Source organism: Pseudopodoces humilis, chromosome 9 (assembly GCF_049639895.1).
Source record: "Pseudopodoces humilis isolate 2021_Gansu_Grassland_sample_001 chromosome 9, ASM4963989v1, whole genome shotgun sequence".
Taxonomy (NCBI): domain Eukaryota; kingdom Metazoa; phylum Chordata; class Aves; order Passeriformes; family Paridae; genus Pseudopodoces; species Pseudopodoces humilis.
Genome location: NC_142208.1, coordinates 703,020 through 725,572, shown reverse-complemented (window position 1 = coordinate 725,572; position 22,553 = coordinate 703,020). Strand labels below are relative to the sequence as shown.

Here is a 22,553-nt window from a genome sequence, read left to right as displayed (position 1 = left end):
CAGCCTCCAGCTCACTGTTAGAGACAGATGCCATATTTCTGTCTTACGTCCTGTGGTACTGGATACTCTGAGATTTTTTCCTTTTTTCCAAGTTAGCCTGCTGTTTCCTGGACCACTCTGGCAAATTTTGTAGGCATGTTCCTTCAGGAAAATCTGTCCCATTAACATGAGGCATACATGTTAATTTAGGAAGCTTCTCATGTGTGTGCTTGATCCTTCTTGGAGTCACAATTCCCCTTTCAGAGGGAGGTTATAGTTAAGCAGTGCTGAAAAAGTCTGCCACAAAGGGAATAATAAATTAATTTTCTCTAGCATCTAGAAACAACAGCATTTGCACCCACTTGTCTGCATCAGTTAATTTCTGGTCTTCACAGGCAATTTGAAGTAATGTTTCCTCATGCTCATAATGGAGAAACTATTTTATTCCCTTGCATCAAGTCCCAAGTTTCCTTTGCTTTCCTGCTGAGCCTGTTGTTGCATTGGTCCAGGTTGTCAGGGTTGCTCTGGGTGTCAGCCCGGTCCTCTGGGGTACAAACCAGCCAGGCTGCCCGGTCGATGTCACCTGCAGAGCTGCTCAGGGTGGCTTCTGTGTGGCCTTTGAATGGTGCCAGCTTCCTCCTGGCCTTCCTGAGGAGCAGCTGTCCTCATGCAGCTTTGTCCTGCTCCTCAGTGAGCCTGCAGGCCTGACTCCTGTTCTCCTGCCCATCATTTCCCTGTGGGGAGCCTGGGGACACTGGCACAAGTGTCCTTGGGGTCAGGGATGACCAGGGCACGGCCCCATCCCCAGGCAGGGGAAGTCCTTCATCGCTGAAAGCAAGCAGCCTGTCCATGCTTGATTTGCCCCCAGTAGTAAATCAGTACTGCTTATTCCTAATAATCTTCTTGCCCTTCTGGTGCCTGGAAATATTTTCCTCGAGGTCTTGCTCCATAATTATTACAGGGACTGAGGTGAAGCTTTAACCTGTGGCTTTCTGGGTGCTCCTTGCCTTTTAAGCCGGACAGTAGACACATGTACGCTTCTACAGCTTTGTGTGTGGAAGTGTGAATTGCATTTGGCTGAATTTTGGAAGTGTGAATGCATTTGGCTAAATACCAGATAATTGGGAACCCTGCCTGTTATAGTACCACCTTTCTGAGACAGAATGGCAATGTTGTCAGATGGATTAGCAACAAACAGTATTAGGAATTATCATTTAGTTTCTTAGATTTGGCAGATGAAGAACATCAATACAATTAGAGAAGAAAGGATATGTATTTTCCTTGTTCAAAGTAATTATTTTTCTACACTTTTCTATTAATTTAAAAATTTTTCTCTTGAAATTGCCAGGAGCTTTGGACATTAAGTGATTACCAGTGATTTTGTTTCTGAGTAGTGACTAAGACACTGTCTTGCTTGTAGAATATTGATATTTTATTAAAAGAGCTGCAAGTGCCAAGAAAATCTATTTCATAAGATTGCTGATGGAGATTTAGCCTTGAGCATTGTCTGAACTTCAGTATGTAGCAAAAAGGTGGGAATTAGATTAACTTGTGTTTTGTTGGGTTGGTTTTTTTTTCCTATCTGAATACAAGAAAGGCGATAACGAGGAATTGCTTACCGGGACTTGCACTTTCCACTTAGTTGTTTTGTTCTCTCGGCTTTGGCACTAAACTTGCTAAATCTAAGTATGGATGTTCTTACCATTTTCTTGGTGTCAGATATCTTTCTGGAGTTCATCAAAGCATTACAAATCTGTGGGAGCATATCTTTTGCCATGCTGGATAGTGCCATTGTTGGAAAACATGGGGTCCTTTTCTGATGAGTGCTCCAAGGTACCATGCCCAGGGAATAGGAGTCATCTGAAGGGAAGTAGACTGCTTGTACAAAGTTGCTGTGCTTCCCGTTTTATCATGCCTACAGATGGGAAAAGATAGAAATCATTTTTTGGCCAGACTGTCACTACTTACATTCCTAATTTTATGATTTAGGGCTTGCAGAAATGAATGTTTTATTTTCTGTCTTGTCTTCAGGGGACCAAATTGATTTTTATAATGCTTCTTCAGGTACTAAATTTTTTTAATTTCTAGTAATTATTTATCTTTTCTTTTTTCATAATGTCTCCATTTAGTTCACAATTTTATTTTTTGTTAAGCTGAGCAGAGAAAGTTTAATTAAAGTGCTTCAACTGAGGCCTTATCAGTGCCAAGTGGAGTGGAAGGGCGTCACCTGTCTTTTTCTTAGATGACGTGCAGAGGAAGAGCTATTGATTTTGTCCCAGAGACAGTCTGAGTCATGGCCTTTTCAGACAGCTTTATTAGCCATTGGTTAGCTCAGCTGAGATATGATTTTTGGCCATTATTGACTAACACCAAAATCCTAGAGGGCAATCAGAAGGTGCAGTGCACTGTTTGTGATAACTGCCATGGCAACCATGGCAATCTGACAATTTCCTTAAACATCTATCAATCTGCTGCTACAATTAACTCTTCTGCTAGACATTGACTTGTGACAAAGAGATGGTCCATCATCCTAATCTTCCTTTTCTGCTTTGGAAAGTAAGATACTTGGCTGGAAATCAAAAGTTGACCTCATGCATTTGGTATAGGAGGAGAAGTATCTGAAAGAAAGATAGAGGCAGAGACAATCTCAGCTGGACATCAGTGCTATTTCTTTTCTATTAGATCTCCTGAGGGAAATGTATAAGCTTACTTGTGCCTTGGGAAAATGAAATTAAGCCAGGTTTTACTGATTGTGAAGTAGCTCCTCTGGGAAGAGCTTGAGAACATTGCAAGAGGCTGCCTGTTGGCTGTGGCTGTGCTGGGGACAGGCTCCCCTGTGATTTCTGAGTGTGCAGGGTGTATGTGGTGCTGTGCTGCCAAGGGCTTGGGAGTGTGTGCTGCACACATGGCTTTGGGCACCTTCCCGTGATCTGGGGGTGGGTGGATGGAGCAAGAAAAGCTCTTGTGCTGCTTTTCTCCTACAAGGTGGATGGACAGTACAAGATTAATAAAATCAGTATCCCTCTCTGTCATCTCTGGAACACAGATACCTGAGATATCTGTTCCTGAGAGCAGACTTCACAGTGTAGTTTGTATCCAGCTCTAAAATGGTTTAAAAGTAGTCTTGTCAGTTCGGAAGGAAGCTGCTGATGGGAATCTCAGGCTTACAACACCCAGGTCTAATTGCATTTCTGTTGAGCATCCACTCTCAGGTTTGCTGTTCTAGAAGAGCGTTGTTTGTAAACATCCCTTAGAAAGGTGGGAAACTGTGAGCTTTCCACCACATGTTCCATTCATACAGTATGTCCCTGAGGCCACACGCAGTTCTATTTTTTTAATGCCCCTGAGAGTCATATAATATGAAATAACCAGGTAACTGTGTTTTTCCATTATGAGATTTTGCTTGGTAGGACCTGGAAGAGCCCTGCCTTTCTGTTTACACAGGATTAAGCTCTTTAATTGCTGTCTTTGCTGGACCATAAAAAGCAGTGTACCCTTCACAGCAAGGCCCTTGAAATGGTGGTTGCACTGTCCAGTCTGTCACTGTCTCTGCTAACACATGGACAGCATTAAAACTAATACAATGGTGGCCCATACTGCTTCATTTTGGATGTAACTGTGGCAGCAGAAGTGGGATTGTTTAGTCTTTTCTCCTGCGTTCTGTGCATGTCAGCCCTCTCTCCCCATCGTTGTGCACGTTAACAAACCAGTTTGTTCGTAAACCTCCTCCTGTGGGAGCCCACAGGAAGAGCTGGCTGGCAAAGGAAAGCTGGGTATGAGCTGTAGAGCACAGGTTAGAGCCTGGAACACCTTTGTGTGCCTGCTCATTTGGCCCCTTGTTCCCAGCTGGTCATGTTGTCTTTGACACTGGAGGGGCCGAGGCAGCTGCCAGGGCTCTGAGTGCCCTGTTTGTGTGGAGCTGGCACTCCTTGGGTGCAGCTACCGCTGTGCACTCAGTGCTGACATGGGCAGCATTGCTAAACTCCTCTTCCTCTGCACACTGGGGAGGTGGTGATGTGGAGCTGAAAAGGATAAGGATGTTTTATGTTTCCAGAGATGTTCTGTGATGGAGCCATTTCAGAAGCTGAACCAGAGTTCATAGGTTTTTGCATAGGCAGAATCCCAAGATAGTCGTGCCAGACCCAGGTAGTAGTTCAGGATTACCTAATGGTGTGTTTTATCTGTCCAAGTTACTGTGATTGTCTAATTTATTGCATAACATAAAACATAATTTAGTATTCGTGTACAGAATGGCAGTCATGTGAATTAACAGGAAAACTGTAAGTTCTGAATTAATTCCTGGCTTAGTGCAAGGGAAGTTTCACTGGTACTTCTGAAGGCAGAGCAGATCTATTGCCTTCACAAAGTGCACTTCTGATGTTCTTGTAGTACGCTCTCTTGGGAGACAAAGCAGATTGCAAATCTGTGTAGGAAAGGAAATGCAATACCAGCTAGTAGGGAAGTTTTTAGGACGTGTTTAAGCTGTAAAGCAGGAAACATATTATCATTTTAAAATGTATTTTATGATACTACCTTTGTACCATAAGTTTAATTTCATATTTGCATTACTTTGCCTGAAAAAGAAGAGTACATTCTTCAATATTGGTTGTATAGATGGAAATACTAACATACTATGTAACTGTACTCTCTGTAGTTCTTGACGCTGCTGTCTTCTAGCTTGATTTGAATCCTTACTTGTGCATCTTATGCTTTGGTTTAGGTTTTAGTCTTTAGTTACCAGTATTTTCTCCTTTGTCCTTCCTGCTGCTGTTTCCCCATTTCTACATACTTGATTATCAAAGGCTGGTTTGGTAAGCACAAATACAACTTCACTATTGCCAGTTGAAAAATGTATATCTAGGAAAGACAGAGGGGTGGTAGTTTACTTTAGAGTTTGATTTAGCATGAGCATCCTAAGGCATTGATTTAAAAAGTGAATTTAGTTGTTGGGCAGTTGTTTGTCATTGGAGACACATCTCATTATGGAAGATGTTGTCACAGTGGCCTAAGAAGGTTTCAACAATAAAGTAGCAGCTTTAATAAATTTTTATTTATTTTGCAAATATTTACTTTGTAGGTAAGGTTTTGTGGTTTTTGTATTTTTTTGTATTGTTGCTCTTGCTGGGAGGAGAGCATTGCAGTGCCTCTGAATTCTAGGCAGCAGTAAATTGCTTGGAGAGCTTGAAGCGCAGGTTTGGGGCTGTAAGCTGTGCAGCCCAGCTGTGTAAGCGGTGTGTGGTGCCCGAGGAGGTGTTAAAGCTGTGCCCTTGTGCTTGCAGAGAGCCACATCCTGGAGGACGTGAACCGCTGCATCGTGGCGCTGCGGGAGCAGGACGCCGACGGCCTGGAGCGCGCGGCGGGCGCCATCCGCGGCCGCGCCGCCAGGGTCGCTCACATCGTGGCCGGCGAGATGGACAGCTACGAGCCAGGGGCCTACACCGAGGGAGTCATGGTGCACGTGCAGCATCTCAGCAGGGCTGGTAAGGCTGGGGGCTGGAGCTCCAGTGCGTGTCACCTTCCCTTCAGCTGCCACCTCCCAAGGGAATCCTCTGGGCGCGGCTGCGGCACCGCTCGTTCCCTCTGAGGGCTCTGCTCTCCTTGTGGCGAGCTCTCGAGTTAGGACGAGACCATGCGGAGCAAAAATGGAAAATATGTAAAATTTTATTTGAATTACATGGTCTCTGTGAGGTTTCTTGAGTTATAGAAGAGTGTTACTGGGGTCATTAATGCGTGGAATGTTATTTGGAGACTTGTAAATAATGAGGTGGCAGCTTCCCACTTCCCTGCGCTGGCCTGACCATGCCTGCTCAAGCAGGTGAAAGACAAACTCAGAGAATCAGGTGCATGCTTTGTGTCTACTTCCACTTAAAACACTGTTAAGGAGTAATCAGATACTCCAAAAAGTCTTCAGTTTTGCAAAGCAAAATTGAAACGCTCTAAAATGTTTAGTAGTCTCCTTTCCATTTCCATAATATTAAAAAAGAGGGCATCCTATATTGGAAAATGCCTTTACTGGCCACAGGGGGTGTAACTGCACTATTCTGTAAATGGTTCCTGTGTTTTCCATAAATGAATCTCTGGCTTGTCATAATGTATATTTAATTTAAAAAAAAATAAAAAAAAATAAATCTATTTAGTTCCCAGTACTTCCATATTTTAAATGGTTGCAAGTCTAACAGTTGGGCAGTTAAACTGCTCCTAAGAGATCTGGCAAGTCTCTAGAATATAGGATTTGGCTTCCTGAACTCAGAAGTCTAATTCCTAGCTCAGTCAATCTAAACAATGTCTAGTACCTTACATTTAACTGACATTTGTTTTATTTTACCACAAGAAAAGATGGGAATTTTGTTTGAGCTCTTTCTTAGTAAGTTCAAATACGTCCAGGGCAGAATTGTCTTCATGTGAACAAGAGTAAACTGACATTGCAGTCAAGTGGCAAAAGAGACAGAAACAGTGGGAAGAGTTTTCAGTAGGCTTGCCTGGTTTTATCTTGTTTTCTGGTATTTTGATGAGAAAATTGCAAAATTTTTGCCACTGCACTCCTTGATTCTTGATGATATTTGGAGGTCCTGTGACAAATACTGAGAGGGAAACAGCATAGAAAAGCATAGTTTTGATTCTCATGTAAAAGCTGAGCCCGTTGTTCTTGAAACTGATAGTGTTTAAAGACATTAGGAGTTGACACTGATTTCTGTTCTGTTGCCTTGCTTTGGCAGTAATATATATAATATACCTAAACCTGCCTGTCTGCAGAAGACAGGGAGATATAAAACTGGTTGTGGTTGGCATGTTTGCTTATTTCAGAGAACATCAAGCACGGTCACATCTCAAATGACTTCACAGTACTTCAAAGAATTTGCTGGTTTTATGTTGTTCAATAGGAGTGAAAAAAGACACGTGTACTTGTCACTTTCAGCTGTATTTATATGACCTGCAGTGAACAGATACAGAGCTGTGGGAGTGCTGCTTGCTTTTGTTTTATTGAACTTTTTCAGCTCACAGGTAAAATGCAGGTAGGTTGCAGCCCACAGGTGTAACCTAAACCATTCTATCCCAGCTGGGTCTTTCAGGCCCAGCTGATCGCAAGGGGACACTTCACGAGGAGAGAACTCTGTGTTTATGCTGCCATAACCTCCTCAGTTAACTTTCACAGATAACCTCAGGCAGTGAAGGACATCCTTTAGGAAGAGAACATCCCTGAGGAAGAGGCAAAATGTTACTGATGAGAAATTGTAGGCAGAGTCTAGAATTAGTGAAAAAACTACAGACAAGGAGCATATGTGGAAATAGCAGAGAACTAAAAACAAAAATGGAAGAGTGAATGGGAGAAGAAATAGGAAGGATGCAAATTGGAGGTAACAGATGGGAGAAAATGTGCATAAAGACCATCAGATGTATTAACGGTTAGTTAAAACAAAGATAAAGGTTAAATTGTAGAATATATGATGAGGTAATCTGTAAGAAAAGAAAGATGTTTAATTCTTTGCATTGTAGTCTATGAGGAAAGAGCATAAGATCAGTGAATCTGTCTCTTCAGCTGGAGGACATCAGACATATTTAAGATGAAGTGAGCTATTCAACAGTGTTACCTTAATACTGCCACCAAGTGAGTATTAAAAACTGGGGTGTGTTTTCTGAGCTCAGGTGTAGTCTGGTGTATGTATGAGCTGTTGGTAGGGTTTGTGTACTGTTGTAGCAAAGCAAAACAAAACCTTTTGGAACTCTGTTTATAAAATCCTGAGGTATTTCTTCTTCAAAACTGGAAGGGTGATCTTGTTCTGTACTTTTAAATACCAGTGTCCTCTGTTATTTTATTGCCTGCCAGAGTGTGCCAGAGTTAAATTTAAGTCAACAATTTATATTACGGCATATATCTGCTGATAGAGTAAAAAGTCTGCGTTGTAAATTTGGTCTGCAGTCCTGCTTTAATGCCGAAGTATAATGATATACATATACGTGTAAATACATATGTAAATTCTTTAGTTACTTATATGTCTACAGATCTTGTAAAAAAATCAAGGAAAAGGGTGGAGACAAAAGATGGGAAGTATTTTAACTGCATCAAGTCTGCAGTGGGCCAAAGCCATCAGGCTTTTAGACATCCTGAAGTGCTTGGGTTTGTGTTCAGTGATTCTCTTTAAAACCTTCAAAGGCTTCAGTTACTTTCTTGGCAGCATATTTTATCATCTTATTATGTGCCAGTATGAATGAATTTATATATTTACATTAATGCATGTATTTATTTCCTGGTCCCAAGATTGCTATTTTGGTCACCTTCCAGTCTCCCCTTTCCCTTCATAGGCCATTCAGTGTGGGCACTTGTACAGCCCTATATTAGTATTGAACACCTGAAACAGAGCTTTCCTGGACAGTAATTTATTAATTGATTCTCCAGGGTCGATTAAATCTACTGCATTGCTTTTCTCTGGGAAACGGTAATTTATCTTAGCCATAAAAAGACAGTGGTGTTTTGTGACACAAGCCTCCTTCCATCTCGGGCTTTTTATTCACCTTTCCCGTTTCTTGCAAGCTTACGTGCACAGGCTAATGGCTTGTATTTTCCTGGCTGCTTCGCTTGACTTTTTCAATTCCAGTTTACGGGTTTGTCACAGCAGCTTATGTGAAATGACTGTCAGTTTCCTTTGTCCCCTGCCTCGAGTGTTCTGCAGTAGGGATTGTCTGTTCTTCTTCGGGAATGCCACTCTCTTTCACCCAAAGGACACCCTCCAGAGAGGAAATGCAAGAGGGGCTCGTCTGTTTTCTCCTGCCCGCTCTGACACTTTGTACTTACTTTGTCACCTTTTGGCAAAGCCACCTGAGCCAGCATGGGGAGAGAGGAGCACCTCCAGAGACTTCACTGGCTTTTCCCAAGAAGTAGCTTCAGGTTGGATCCTCAGATGGAATGAATGGGCTCTTGAAGGTCCTTACCTCCTGTTGTAGGACAAAAGATACCTATATGACCACATTTATTCTAAATTGTTCATTTGGCGGTGGCTAAAACGAGGTGAATGAACCTTACTCATTCTGTGGGGCACACAAAAAAATCCTAAGTTTTTCTTAATTTAGAAAGGCAAGTTTTTAACGAGAAACTATTTTTCACCAGCTGTTCATCTGTGTCAGGATGAGATCTAAAGAGAATACTTGCTGTTCAAGTCTGTTTAGTATTCAGTGATTTTTGCCCTTGCTTATGAAGCCCAAAGACTGCTGAAGAAGAGGATTGATTCCTGTCACTTCAAAGTATAAAAAAATGAAAATCCCTAAAACATTTGAAGGCGAAAGGCCTGAGCACACAAGGTTATGGAACTGGTGACCTTGTGAAATTGGTGCACAACCCAGACAAGGAACAGCTTACGAGAAACTGTTTGGCAGAATTATTTTAAGAGCTAAAAGGACAAAGAAAAAAAATGGGCCAAGAAAACCACTGAGGGTATTTACATGACTTAGCCCAAAATATGCTTTTTTTATGAGTTACATGATGATTGTAAGACTGACTTAAGCAATAACCCTTCATTCTTGTGGCTGTTGCTCTGTTACAGAGTCAGTAACCTCCATTTGGTGGTGTCTGCAGTGAGGCTTTTTTTTGTAGGGCTGTGTTCTGACCTTTCTGTGAAATTCTGTTAAAAATCATGGCTTTAAAAACTGGATTTTGCTTCTGATGTAAGAATGTTCTGAAAAATAGGGGGAAGTAGGAACATTTTTGGAGTTCCAGGTAATCAAAAAATGACCCTGAACATTGTAATTTCTTTTTGTCAATCTTTTCCTCCTTTCCTCTAGCTCAAAAAATATCTTTGCTTCACTGTTAATAGCAGCATAATGCCCGTGTTGATTATGGGCACTGTGTGGGCATTAAGGTGCTTTTAACTACACATCTGCTTCTTTAAAATGCTGCTGCACTTAGTGATCATTTAAAGTGTTGAGAGGAAACTGCTCTTGAGTGCCCTGCTCCCCCAGGCCTTGCTCAGTGACTCTTCAGAGTGCCCAACGCTGATGGCCCTGCTCAGAGCACTCCTTGGATACACCGAGCCTCCAAGAGCTTTCCTCCTTCTCAAGAGAAACCTTAGTGAGAGCAGCGCTTAAAATGCAGTGCTGTTACAAAATAAATCCGTGTTTCTGAAGGTAGTAACTTGGTTTTTGTGCTGTTCAATTGAGTTTTGATTTGTTTTTGGTTGTTAGGTCGTTTTCCTGGGTTAGGATTGTAAATACCTTTCTGTTACCTGCCATGGATTTGGCACCTGTGGTCCTGCTCCATTTGAGTTACATGGGGAGAGGGAGGGAGGTGGGGGAAGGGTCTCTTGGTTTGAGCAACAATGGTGGAAAAACTGGAAAAGTGAGGATGTTGGGTGAATTCTAAATCTTGTTCCATGGTAATGAATTTGCTAAGTTGGTGAAGCCTGCTTTACCTGCAGTCTGATTTTGGAGCAGAGGACACTTGGGGAAGCCTTCCTTAAAGCCAGGGCGCCACTGAACGCCAGTGTTGTCTTTGCTTCTGCAATTCCATAGGCCCTGTAGTAATGGATAGTAATGGCTTTTTGTTTTTCTCTCTCCAGTGTTTAGTAGGCTGGGGTTTTGGTTTGTTGGGCTTCTTTTAAGTAGAATTGCCCTTCTGTAGTCATTGTATGTGATGTTTTGTGATAAATCTTCTCTCACTCGGAGCTACATTAAGAGGTAACTTGTGACTTCGCAGTGTCTGTATATTCTTGAGTATATCCCTTTTAATATAGCTCTCTTTTAGATCTCAAGGACCTCTAGACCAGTCTGGTTCACTAGAGTCCCTTCATTAATGACGGCCCTCCCCATAGGTGATCAGGGAACTCCTGCTGTCCCTTTCACTGTGTTTCGCTGCAGTAAACTCCCAAACTTGCCAAGGTTCTCTCTATGCCCCTATCAAAACCATACCTTCATTTCAGCTGGGACTTACTTGCATTAAGCTCTTAAGTGCCTTGACCTCTGTAATGTTAAGGGCATTTCATTCACTTCCAGCTGTGTAACCTTTGCAGATACTTGGAATGTGTTTTCCAGAGCCTCTGGGACACAGCTCTATCTCATGACTCTTGCCATGATGATTACCTTGCACTCTTGCACCTACAAACCCCGATGCTGTTGTTACTCTGTGTTTTTGGGGAGTTACAAGTGTGCTGTCTGTTGCACCTGTCCATGGTTCACTTGCTGTGTCTCAGGCACCAGCTGATCATTTGCTTCCTTTGGCATTCCACATCTAAAGAATCCTTTTGTCCTGTTGTCTTTTAGAGCAGTGTAGTATGTTAGAGATGGCATCTTTCTTACAGAAGCTGAAATTTTTGTCTGTTTTACAAGCTTTTCGCAATAGGAACGTTTTAGGAGCATTCTTAATGAGCAGTTTTGGCTTCATCTGATGTGTCCTGGAGCCAGCTGGTCAGATCTACCTTCTGGCCTTTCCCAGTATGGACTAAAGACTTTGAAATACTTCGGGATTTACCACTCTTCTGACCATTTGCTTTTCTAACATTTACATGTCTCAGAGCATGATTTGCTGCTTCCTAAGCAGGATTGTGAATTGGGTAACTTGATTTCATAAATTATCAGTGCTTAAGAGTTCATTTTCTATTTCACAGTATCTGTGAGGACTGTTTTGGTTTAAATTGTGAATATGAATCCAGTCTTGGTAAGGATTTCCTAAGACTTGAAAAATTGTAGTATCTTTTTGCTCTTCAACTGTAGCTTACTCTTAAGTTCTTCATAGAGATAATTTCCAAATGGGAATTCACAAAAAGCATCTTTCACAGTTTTCATTTTTGCATAGAATACATTTTTATGTTTTAAAGTAAAATTCATAATTTTACATGCCTTATCATAATCATAAAATTATATTATTTCCCTGCCTCCCTCCAATAATATTTCCAACTACATGCATCTGACTCCACTCTGTTTAAGATTTTTTTAGTGATTCATTTCTGGCAGCATGCCCTCAGCTCTTGTTGCTTCCTTCCCTAGAAACCATGAACTTTTAGATCTGGAAATGATGCAGTAGCTCCTGTTTCGGGGAGCATATGCATAAATTCATTAGGATTTATATATGCCTGTGTATGTATGTTTGGATTATAAATCTGTTAATGTAGTAAAATTGATTCTTGCTGAAATCATAAATGATGAGCTTGTCTTCATTTTGCTCACCTTGTCTCAGTAAGTCTGTCACCACCACTCATGGCAGTATTTGGAGAAGTGGCATTGAATGCATTGTATGCCAAATAAATTTCTGTAAATAGTGCTTCTCCTCGCTTTCTGGGGACTATTCTGTTTTCTGCCAGAATCCCACTGCTGGGCAAGGTCGTCTCTGAAGCTGCTTTTGTTTGCTGCAGGTTTTGTTTTGTGTCACATGGGAACAGCAGACCACCTCCTGAGTTTAGCCAGTGCTGTTAAACAGCTGCAGTTGTTTGGAATAATTCAGTAGGTAGTGGATGAAGTGTAAGGAATGCATCCATCAGAGTTGAAGCATTTGTCACAGAGTCTCGTGCAGGAATGTACAACTGTCACACACACTCCTTTTAGATTGTGGTCAGGCACTAAAAATTCAAAGGTGGACAGCTTCAGTCAGCAGATGGGAAGGTCTGTATTTTGGCTATTGTGCAAAAAATTTTTGTGGAATTCCTTACCCTTCCCAAGTACTATAAAGTAGCAGCCATGCTTTGCTCATGGAATAGCAGCCAGGTTAGGCAGTAAACTGATGATGACCCTCCTAATCAACAGGAATGTTTGGGGAAAACCCATACATGTTTCAACAGCTTGTTTAGTTGGAGGTTTTGGGGTTTTTTTTCCCCTTCTGGTTCAATTTTACAATTTCTTTCCTGACCTGAAGCTTCAAGTAACATTCCTTATACCTTGTGAACATTAGTGTTTTCCCAGGAACCTTATTTTTGATGTTGAGGAAGGCTTAAAATAATTGCCTGGAACTGATTCCTTGATTTGAAGTCAGAAGTGTTTAGTGAGCAATTCTAGATGATATCTGCACACTGCTGGATTTGATATGATTATTTTTTTAGGAAGGGGGGGGGGCTAGATTTCAGGAAGTACCATGAAACAGATCTCTGAGGAAGCATTCATGGTAAAATAATATCTCATGATTGTATGCCAAACATCAAAGTTGATACATGGATTATAAGAGGAGTGCTGAAATAAGATGGGAAAGATCTAAGGATGTGACCCTTGGAAAGAGGATGGTACTCACTGTACACTTTGCCAAGTAGGCCTTGCCAAACTCAGACTGTTGGGGAAAAGCTTTCTGGAGAACTGAGGATACTGAGGATGGGCTGGGCCTTAGCGCAGGAGACTGGTGAGAGCAGGGAGAGACTGAGAGTTGGGAGGTGGCAGTGCAGGGACAAGGGATAGGAACCTGCAGCTTCCCAAGAGACTTGCAGGGACTCTGGTGGCAGAGACAGGTGGCACAACTGAGGGCAGTGGCCACAAGGTGCAGCGGAGAAAACCAGGGAGAGAGAGGGCAGAGCAGGGGATGTGTTCTGTGCAGTGCAGCACTGCAACAGAGATGCAGTGGTATTTCTGCCTTTGAAGGTTTTCAAGACTTAGCTGGACAAAGCTGTGACTGATGTGATGTTGTGTTGGCCTTCTGTCTAAGGAGCTGATACGCAGAGTCCTTATCAAATTGTGCATATAGGGTTTTTACCTGGTTTTTCCTGTTAGACACCAGCTGCATTCACCTAAGAGCCATCTTTTCTGGGTAATTAAATGTTTTAATATGAGCATTCGTACTCTGCTGTAGTAATCTCAGATTCTTAGAAAAGAGTTCTTTCTCTGCTTAGTGACTTGCTTGTTATTAGAAGTACATACTGTTACTATTGAGAAGGACTTGGAGTATAAAAATGCTTGCATAGACTTGGTTCAAAATCTGCAAGTTTCTCCAGAATGCTAATACAAACCTCTTGTATGAGGTATTATGTATTAAATAGTGGTCAAGCATAGAAACATTGCAAATGGATACAGTCCATCAGTGCGGTTCAGTCTGATGTGTTTCCAAGTAGGCAAAGAAGCATCTAAAACCTGTAGGTGCTCTGTTTTTTGGTGTTTGTTTACTCTTCAGCATGCTCATTTCAAACCGTGCTAATTACTTTCTTCTCCTTAGAGCTAATAGTAAAATTTTCAGCAGCGCTTCAGATTTCTTTCAAATAACAACATAGTCCTCTTGTGTTTATTTTGTTTGTTTGCTTGTCTTCCTTATATCTTTATTGTGTGAGATAAGTAAGGCAAGTAAGAACCTGTCCCTAAAAACACCTTTAGAGTTTGTATCTTAATAGTGCTAGAAGCCATGCTAGTTTGACTCCATTTCTAATAATGCTAGTTCTATTCAGAGTAGTTTTATTCAGTTTCTAACCACTGTTTGTGAGCTGATACCTGACTTTCTTAAATCTTTAACAGTCTGATGTTCTGTATCTTGGAGGAAAATTACGATTATCTGTAAAATTATGATTGTCTGTGTTGCAGGTTGAGAGGAAGCTTTCTTGTAGTCAGTCTTTGTAAGTAAAGTAAAGAAGAAAAAAGTCTTGGGAACCTTTTCAGCCTTTCCATAGCCTCTGCACAGAATGGGATGTAGCAGGAAATGTAACTGGCAAGTCCCTCTGTCGTCGGTCAGCAGTCCAGTGCAGCTGGAGTTTCCCGAGGTGGCCGTGCAGAGCAGTCAGTTCCTGTTACAGCTGATCCTCCAGCCCTTCTGTTCTTGTGCAGGGCAGCCTTCAGCTGAGGAGCCTCTCCCCGCTGATAACAGCGTTAGCACTGATAGCCTGAAATGTTGCTGATTTATTTATGCAGCAGCTGATGGAAAGATTGCAGGTAAATACTGAAGAAGGTTCTTTTTGATGTTCTGGGGCAGTTGCGTAAGACAGGGTTTCTTTGTAGGGCAGAAGGTGTAATGCAGGATGCAGTTATGGTCGGCATGCTGAGGGCCAGCAGCCCTTTCAGGTTCCTGCTTTGAGCCCTTAGAGAGAGCCACTGGAGTTTGTCACCATGCCCCAAACAAGCTGCCCACTGGTATTTCACCTTCTGCAGCTAGCAGGTTTATTGCTCTTGAGCCATTGTGTGCTGCAGTTAAACATTGTCACTGAGTGCACCAGCAGCCCTTCCTGACTCTTGATTTTAATCCACTTCAGTATACCTTATTCTAATAATGAAAGCTGACATGGTGGGCTTCAGCAGTTAGAGCCATTCCAAATCCACTGCACCCATTGCCACTGGCTGGGACTGTCGTGCAGCCCTTGGGTCCCTGCTCCTTGGGCTGGTTCCAGTGTTTGTGGTCCCACCAAACAGAGTCCCACTGCTCCCAGGGGCTGCAGCAAAGGCAGGAGCACACAGTCAGTCTGTCACGATCACTGCTTTCTGAATCATTCTGAGGCTAGCCCTGAATAATACATTTAGAGACAGTCTTTTTCTGGCATCATTCAGAAAAATATCTTTTCTGCAGTTGACAGCATTTACTGGTATTTCATTGTAATTAAGTATTTGAAGATTTTGGCTACCAAGCTGTATTTTTCTTGTGCTTACTTTTTAAATGTCAGCAGTCTTCCATGAAAAATAATTCTTCTTGATTAAATTATTTCAGTTATTCCAAGTTACTGTAGTAACCATAGAACTAAAATGTAGTGACCCTTTTCACAAATACATTTTGTCCAAGGACATTTTGTCTTGTATGTTTTTGTTGTTTGCTAACATATGTCAAAGACACGGTATCTGACTCTGCCGAAAAAGCTGTATTAATTTTCTGATGTTTCCCAGTTGGATGCAATTTTTTTTTTGTCGTTGGGCCAAGAAAAGCTTGGAATCTTGTGCAGTTTTATTCTTTGTGGTTAATTCAATTACTTTCAGGTTTTCTAGGTTGATGCTACACCCACTGGGAACCACATTTCTAAAAAGACAATATTTCTAGTAATCTACCAAAATAGCTGGCTGCATTTCAAAATGAAGTGTTTAAATTGTTGTCTGCTGTTAATGTTTTGAAGACCAACTCGTCGTCAGCATAGTTATATTTGGGAAAATGAGGCTCAGTTGCCTGTTCTGAGCTTGTGAAACGACACTGGTGTTGTGTCCTGAGCTAAAGTTCCTGTAGTGCACGGAAAGCTGCCGGTACCGAGCACTCCCGAGTGCTGGCTGGGGACCACACACAAGTAACTGCAAATCTGCAAATAAAGGTTTCTTCCCACCTTCTCCCTTACAGGTGACTGGAAGGGTTTTGTGAATTAACATTCTCTAGCTTGGGTGCTTTATAGCACAAAGCTTCTACAATGAAGCCAAACAAGGTTCACAGAGAGGGGTTTGGGGCGGTTGCAATTTTATTTTTATTAAACTCTCAGCACTTCACTTTCCCACTTAAATTACTAAAAAGCTGCTGTCTGTTCAGATAGTCTCTCTTACGTAGAATGAAGTCACTCCCACCCCTGCCAAGGACCTTAATATCCTTTTTATGGTATTTTCCGTGTCCTGCTCAGTCCATTTGGAAAACCCCAATTTGGGAGTACTTGGTCAGCAGCCTGTAGAAATTGCCTGATATGTTAATTGTCTCCTTGCTCTTGCTGCCTGAGCTCTGGCTGTGTTTGGGGTTTTTTAGGTACAGACTTTGGGTATGTGCTAGTCATAGCTTCTGTGTATCTGTGTGCCATGGCACGTAGTGCAGATGGCTCTAAATGAAACCCAGGGACTGCACTTGAAGGAAGGGAGGGCATGTTCTGGGCTGGGAGCTGAACTGAGGGGTGGTGCTTGTTTCCACAGCTCATGGGTGCCCTGCTTGTAGCATGGGACTGATGAGACAAGACAGGCCCACATGGTCCACCCTGTCTGCGAAGGAATGAGAAAGAAATTCTGAAATTGCTCTCATCTTTCCTAGGGGGAAATGCCATTCTCTTCTAGGATCTCATGGTCAGTCTGTCCTTGAGCATGGCAGCAAAATGTATTAGGTAGAGGGCTTCAAAAGGAGGATTATGTAAATGATTTAAATGATCTTTCTGCTCTTTTGAATGCTCTGACCTGTCTCTAATGAGTTCCTTACACAGGGAAACTCATCTACTTCCTCAAAAGCATGCCCACAGAGAGCCCTGTTGAATATCCCTGTGAGGGATCCCACTGAAGCCTTCAAGTGTGATGGCCAGATGCAGGACACTGCTTTCATTCCCAGGTGCAGTGCTCCAGGCCTTTGCCAGGCTTGTGGGGAGGGCACCTGTGCAGGGGAGAGTCCAGGAATTCCAGAGTCCCAATCAAACAATCAATCAGTCAGTCAGTCAGTCCCCTGTGCCCGTGCTTTACAGAGAGCAGGGACTGGTGTGTACATCTAAACTCTCAGTGCAGAGCAGAATGACTGTGTGTTCCAGGTAGGAAGCTGAATCACTACCATTGGGTGTGTTTAGGGGAGGAATAAATTAGAGCCATTTCAGAATGAAAAGCAGCAATTTACTGGATTGTCACTCATTAATTACACACGCTGCCAGTAATTAGGTCTCACTCACTATCAATATTTTCTCATATTCAGGACAGTTAACTCCTAAAAATCTTCCCCTTGTTAGCTGTGAAGATGTAGTACCACAGAACTGCTGTCGTGTTCAGCGTAGTTTTTGTGTAAATGTCTGTAAACATATGCAGCAGAAATACTCCTGATGTCCATTTGTATACAGCTAGGTAATTCTCTGTATACTTACATATCTCCATGCTCAGCTGTGTGCTTGTGGGGCTGCCAGCAGTCTGCCAGCTTTGCAAGCTGCAAAATGCCTCTGCACAGCTGCAGCTGGCACAGCCTGGCTTCCAGGAGCAGATACTGATTACGGCTTGCTTTATTAGGAGATGTTTCACATGCATCAGGCCTCTGCCTGGGCTACTTCATGGCATATTACACTGTCATTATGCAGCAACTTTAGCATGAACTGCTGAGTTCCATGAAGATAATTTATAGATCTTTATGCTCCAAATAGTCAAGGAGAGGAGTGGGCACAATGGGGGATTCTGAGATTGTGCCTCTCATACATTGGTTTGAGATTGAGACTGCCGGAGGAGTACGAGATGTTTCAGCTTAACTTGTGGTTACACAAATAGTTAATCTCTTTTCCTGTATGAAACCTCTAAGCTTGTTACCAAATGAGGTGATTGAATATGAAGGCTAATATAAGGGGTATATCAAATCCATGTAATCACACAGCTCTTGTGCTTCTCTCATATATGTATATATATACGTGTGTGTATGAGTGTTTACATATGTAAATGTATCTCTTGGAGAGCTGTAGGATACAGTTACATGGTAAAAAGTTACCAATTTAACCTTGTATCACAGAAAGAGTGGCTTGAGTTAGGGGTCTGTACCACAGTGCAATCAGCTTCAGAAGCAGCTTGATCTTGCTGTTAGGATTGCATTATGTGGATTTGTAACAGTCACAAGTTGGAGTTTCCAGACCTGTTCGTGTTACTCAGCTCAACCTTTTGCAGTGAGTGCCCAGTACTCTTCTTTTCAGTAATTCCATTATTATTTCAATGTATTTTGGAGCATTTCTAACGAAGCAATCTCCATCAGTCACTGAAACAATCTGTTCCATTCTGAATTGCACATTGGGTGCTGTGACTCAGGCTCCTGCCAGCAGATCCCTTTTATTTCACATGGTGTCCCTTAGCCAGCACAGTTGCCTCAGCTTAGATGGGTTTTATTTTTTAATTCTTAATATACTATTCTGGATTGAATTGACATTAAGAGTAGATACAATACTTAGCAGTAAAATTGACTTACTGGAATATGCAGTGTTCCTGTTATCTGAAATTCTTAGATACCTTTCCAGAAGAAATTTACAAATGCTTATTTTTTAATGACAAGAAATGCGAACTATTATTTGGTCTCAGAGTGTAATTAAATAAAGAAGTACTGAATAAAGGCTGTGTGGCTATTAACTACATTTCTTACTTTCTTTAGTATTACCTTGCATTTAAGAGGTGGCTGTGTTTTTAATCTTTACAATCATACGCTTCTAGTGAATTCTTTCAACTGGAAAACTGCTTAAATCCTCTGGAAGCAGCCTGTGTATCCATCCGTCCCACTGACTGATGCTAGGTGGTGAGGTTCTGGGGGAATAATAAAACACTTGAGGTACACACCTCCTGTGTCAAGTCACTTCTTACGCTGCCACCACCTGTGCCTTGGTGTAGGTCTGGGTTGCACACACCTCTTTTAACTTGCCTGCCTGCACAGCTGCTTTACTTCAGTGCTCTGCTGGCGTGCTAGTTTCAAATGAAACTCATCCAGGAGCTTTTTAGGCCTTACTTGAGCATACTTCTGTCTTCAGGTGGCTTTTTGGAATTTGTGACTAGTTAACTTGCCTCGATTTTTGTGTCTTTAGAAGGAAAACCATATTTTCATTCCAACTTGCCCAAATTTATTTTTTTTTAATCATCTTTTTTAATGATTTTTGTTTGGGTACAGAATATGTCTGCAGGTGGCTGAATGCCCAGGAGAGTCACCTCCTGTGTTGAAAGGGCAGTGGAGTTACGGCAGAGCTGGATTGCAGTGTGTGTAGCTGGGCTCTGAAGCTATGCCACAGAGAGCTTCAGTCACTGCCTGTGCTCTCACTTGCATTTCAGAGCTGCCTTTGAAGGAGTAGTTCTTCACTCTTTGTTCTAGTGGGAGCTCTCCAGCCTTTTCCCAGTCTGCTGGCACCACTGGCTATTTTTGGGGGAGCTTCCAAAGGGCTCCCTCTAGAAAGCGGATTCAAGTGGCCCTCCCCCAGCTGGTTGGGGAAAAAGTTTCTTTGGAGAAAAGTGAAAAAAACCTGTTTCTTTAACAAGCATAGAAAATGAACAATATTAAACATGCAAGCTCTCGTGTTGTGAAGAGATGGCAGGTTCGGCAAGTCCTTTGTTGGAGTCAGAGGCACAGAGAGTGTGCCCTTATCTCTGATACCTGGCTCTGACATCACTGAATTTCACATCACACCCTGAAAACAACTGGTAAAGTTAAATAGAAAAGCTAGGAATGTAAATATGTAAATTAGAAATTTTTCTTAAGTCACTGGGTGAAAAAGTTAAAGTTTGGAGTTTAAACTAGTTTAGAGAGCAGAAGACAAGATGGAGGATTCGGGGTGTTGTCTCTTGTCCTTCTTTCTTCTTCATCTTCTAGAGGTTTTTGGGTATTATTGGGTAGAAGATGTTGCAGTCCAGCACTCAGGTGTTGGGTCATTAAAAAAAATAATTTAGTTGGCATCTGTTAATTGGGTAAATGGACATATAAGAAACCTTGAAGAAGATCTTTGATGGTCATTTTGCACCTTTCTATCTTAGTGCTTGTACCCTGTATCCATGTAATGCAGATAAGAATAAATAACCAAGTCTGAACAAGAGAAAAAACTGCCTCCCTCTCATCAACTTCAGTTCAGGGTGAAAAAGAAGCCAACCACGAGAGTCATATAGAGACAGTCCTTGTCGTGGGGTGTAGCTCTGCTCTCTGTCTCTCACGGGTCCTGCTGGTGCTGGGAATTGCCGAGGCCCAGGCCCGGTGGGGCACAGGCCTGAGCTCCTGGGGCATTTCTGGGGTTCCACTCCAGAGCAGGGCCAGAAAAGCCCCAGGCTGGGGAACTTCCCTGCCTCAGCTTGCTTAAAAAAAGTGACTAAAAAGCAAAGGTGAGCTCTGTCCTGCTGTCTGTCCGTGCTGCAGCCAGCACAGGCCGGGAGCAGGAGTGCAGGGGAGCAAGTGCAATTTCTGCAAACAAACTGCAGCTTCTTCCCCCCCTTCCCTCTCAAACCAGTCTTAAAAGTGCAGAACTCAATATCCAGCCTAAACAGAACAGAGCACTGGGGATAAAGCATCATGAAGTCAATCTAGGACAGGCTTTGTACATGTGGATAAACACTGAAGGGAAACTTTGGTTATTTGCCACAGATTCTTTTTCTCGAGATAAATTGTGGGTTTACCAGTTTCTTCCCTTTTTTCCCTGATCAATACCATAAAAATAAAATATAAACCATAAATTACCATATATATAAAATAAAACCCTATAAATCATAAAAACCCATGAGTATAAACCATAAATCTTTTGAATGTAAAGAAAGAAGTAATTTTTTTCTTGGTCAGTTCTAGGAGGTGTTGCCTGTTCACAACTGGTCAGGTGTGTTTGTTAAGATGTTCTTTAGGTGAGTGTTGGATACATGAACAGTTTAACTTTGGAGACTGTTGCTTTTTCACTGTCAGGCTGCTTTGATGGTGCCTCAAGGGGTGTTAATCATTTAACAGAGCTGAATTAAAAGGTGCAAGCGCATGGCTCCTGCTCTCACCTGTTGTCAGTGGCCTTCTGTTTTCCTGATCACTTTATTGTTAAAAATAACAGGCACAGAGTTGCAAATTGGAATAAAGGGGTGAGTGAAGTTTTGATTTCTGTATGAAGAGCTGGGCCCTGACAGCTGTTAAACTGCACACTGAGTTCATTAGTTGGTTTGGATTGAAGATAACAAAATCAAGCATAAATTTTAGAGAACTAAGAAAAACATTCCTAAGGAAATATGAATAATACTGTTTAAAAGAACAGAGGAATTAGGGAACACTTGATAAATTCTAAAACAAATTAGGTTAATTTCAAGAACGTATTTTTGATAGTGTGAAAGCTTTAGTTACTTTAGGAACTTTGAACATTATGCTTATGAGCATATTGGTATTTTGCAAAGATCCTCCTTTCTGCACCTTCTCCCTCAGGGAAAGCAGAATTACAGATGCTCATATGGAAATTTGCTTTTAATTTTTGTTGCAGGAGAAACAAATGTACAAATAAAATAAACAAATCCCCATTAAAATATAGTACTTCCCAGTTGTCTAACACGTGATATTTGAAATTTTACTTGTTTAATTTTGTTTTTGAAAGACTGAGAAAATGAATCATTTCCACCTGTTTTCAGTTGCGTCCACTTGTCCGCTATATTTAGGCTGCCTAGGAAAATAAATCCACTAGGGGAAAGATGGACAATTACTGGTGTTATTCAGGTCCACTTAAAGCAGTATTTCAGAGGGTTGCCTGACCATGAAGGTCTATGAAGTATTTTGGATATCAGCTATCCATGGGTAAGAGTTCATACGTGCACCAACATGTCCTTTTTTTTGTTTTGTTTTTAAAATCATTGGTTGGGAGCTCAGAACTGAACTAAATCCCAGTAGTCTTGGATTTGAGGGAGTTATCTAATGGCTTCCAGGGGAAATGACCAGGAAATCAGGCCTGTTTGTCACCCAGATGTATTTGCACACTTCATTTGCAGATTGGTGCCTACGTATTTTAGAATTGCAGCATTGTCTTGTGTTTAAATTGTCTGTGTAAAAGCACTGTTGCTGCAAAGCCCCATCTGAAATGCTGCTGGCTTTGTACCCAAGTGCAGCCTGGGTTGCTCACTTGAATTACTTTGATAATCTAGGGGCCAAAATCTTTGTTTACCTGGGAAAAAGAAGTTATGAAATGATGGAAGGTTCTCATTCGGTGGTGGCTCTTTGAATTTTTTTTTCGTACAATAAATACGCACGTGTTCTCCTTAATTATTTTATTTTATTTATTTATTTTATTTTTTATTTGGTTGTAAATGAAAAATGCGCCTTGTCTTTT

The 22,553-nt window shown here is 41.8% G+C and overlaps 1 protein-coding gene across 12 annotated transcripts in view; it reads left to right on the top strand.

Annotated features, from left to right (window-relative positions):
• Positions 1-22,553, top strand: part of CTNNA3 (catenin alpha 3) — a 394,943-nt gene that overhangs the window by 294,189 nt on the left and 78,201 nt on the right. For all 12 annotated transcript variants that reach the window (XM_088059440.1, XM_088059438.1, XM_088059441.1 and 9 more), the window contains one exon: positions 5,259-5,459. In XM_088059440.1, coding sequence (XP_087915566.1) covers positions 5,259-5,459 — 201 coding nt within the window. The remainder of the gene's footprint in view (positions 1-5,258; positions 5,460-22,553) is intronic.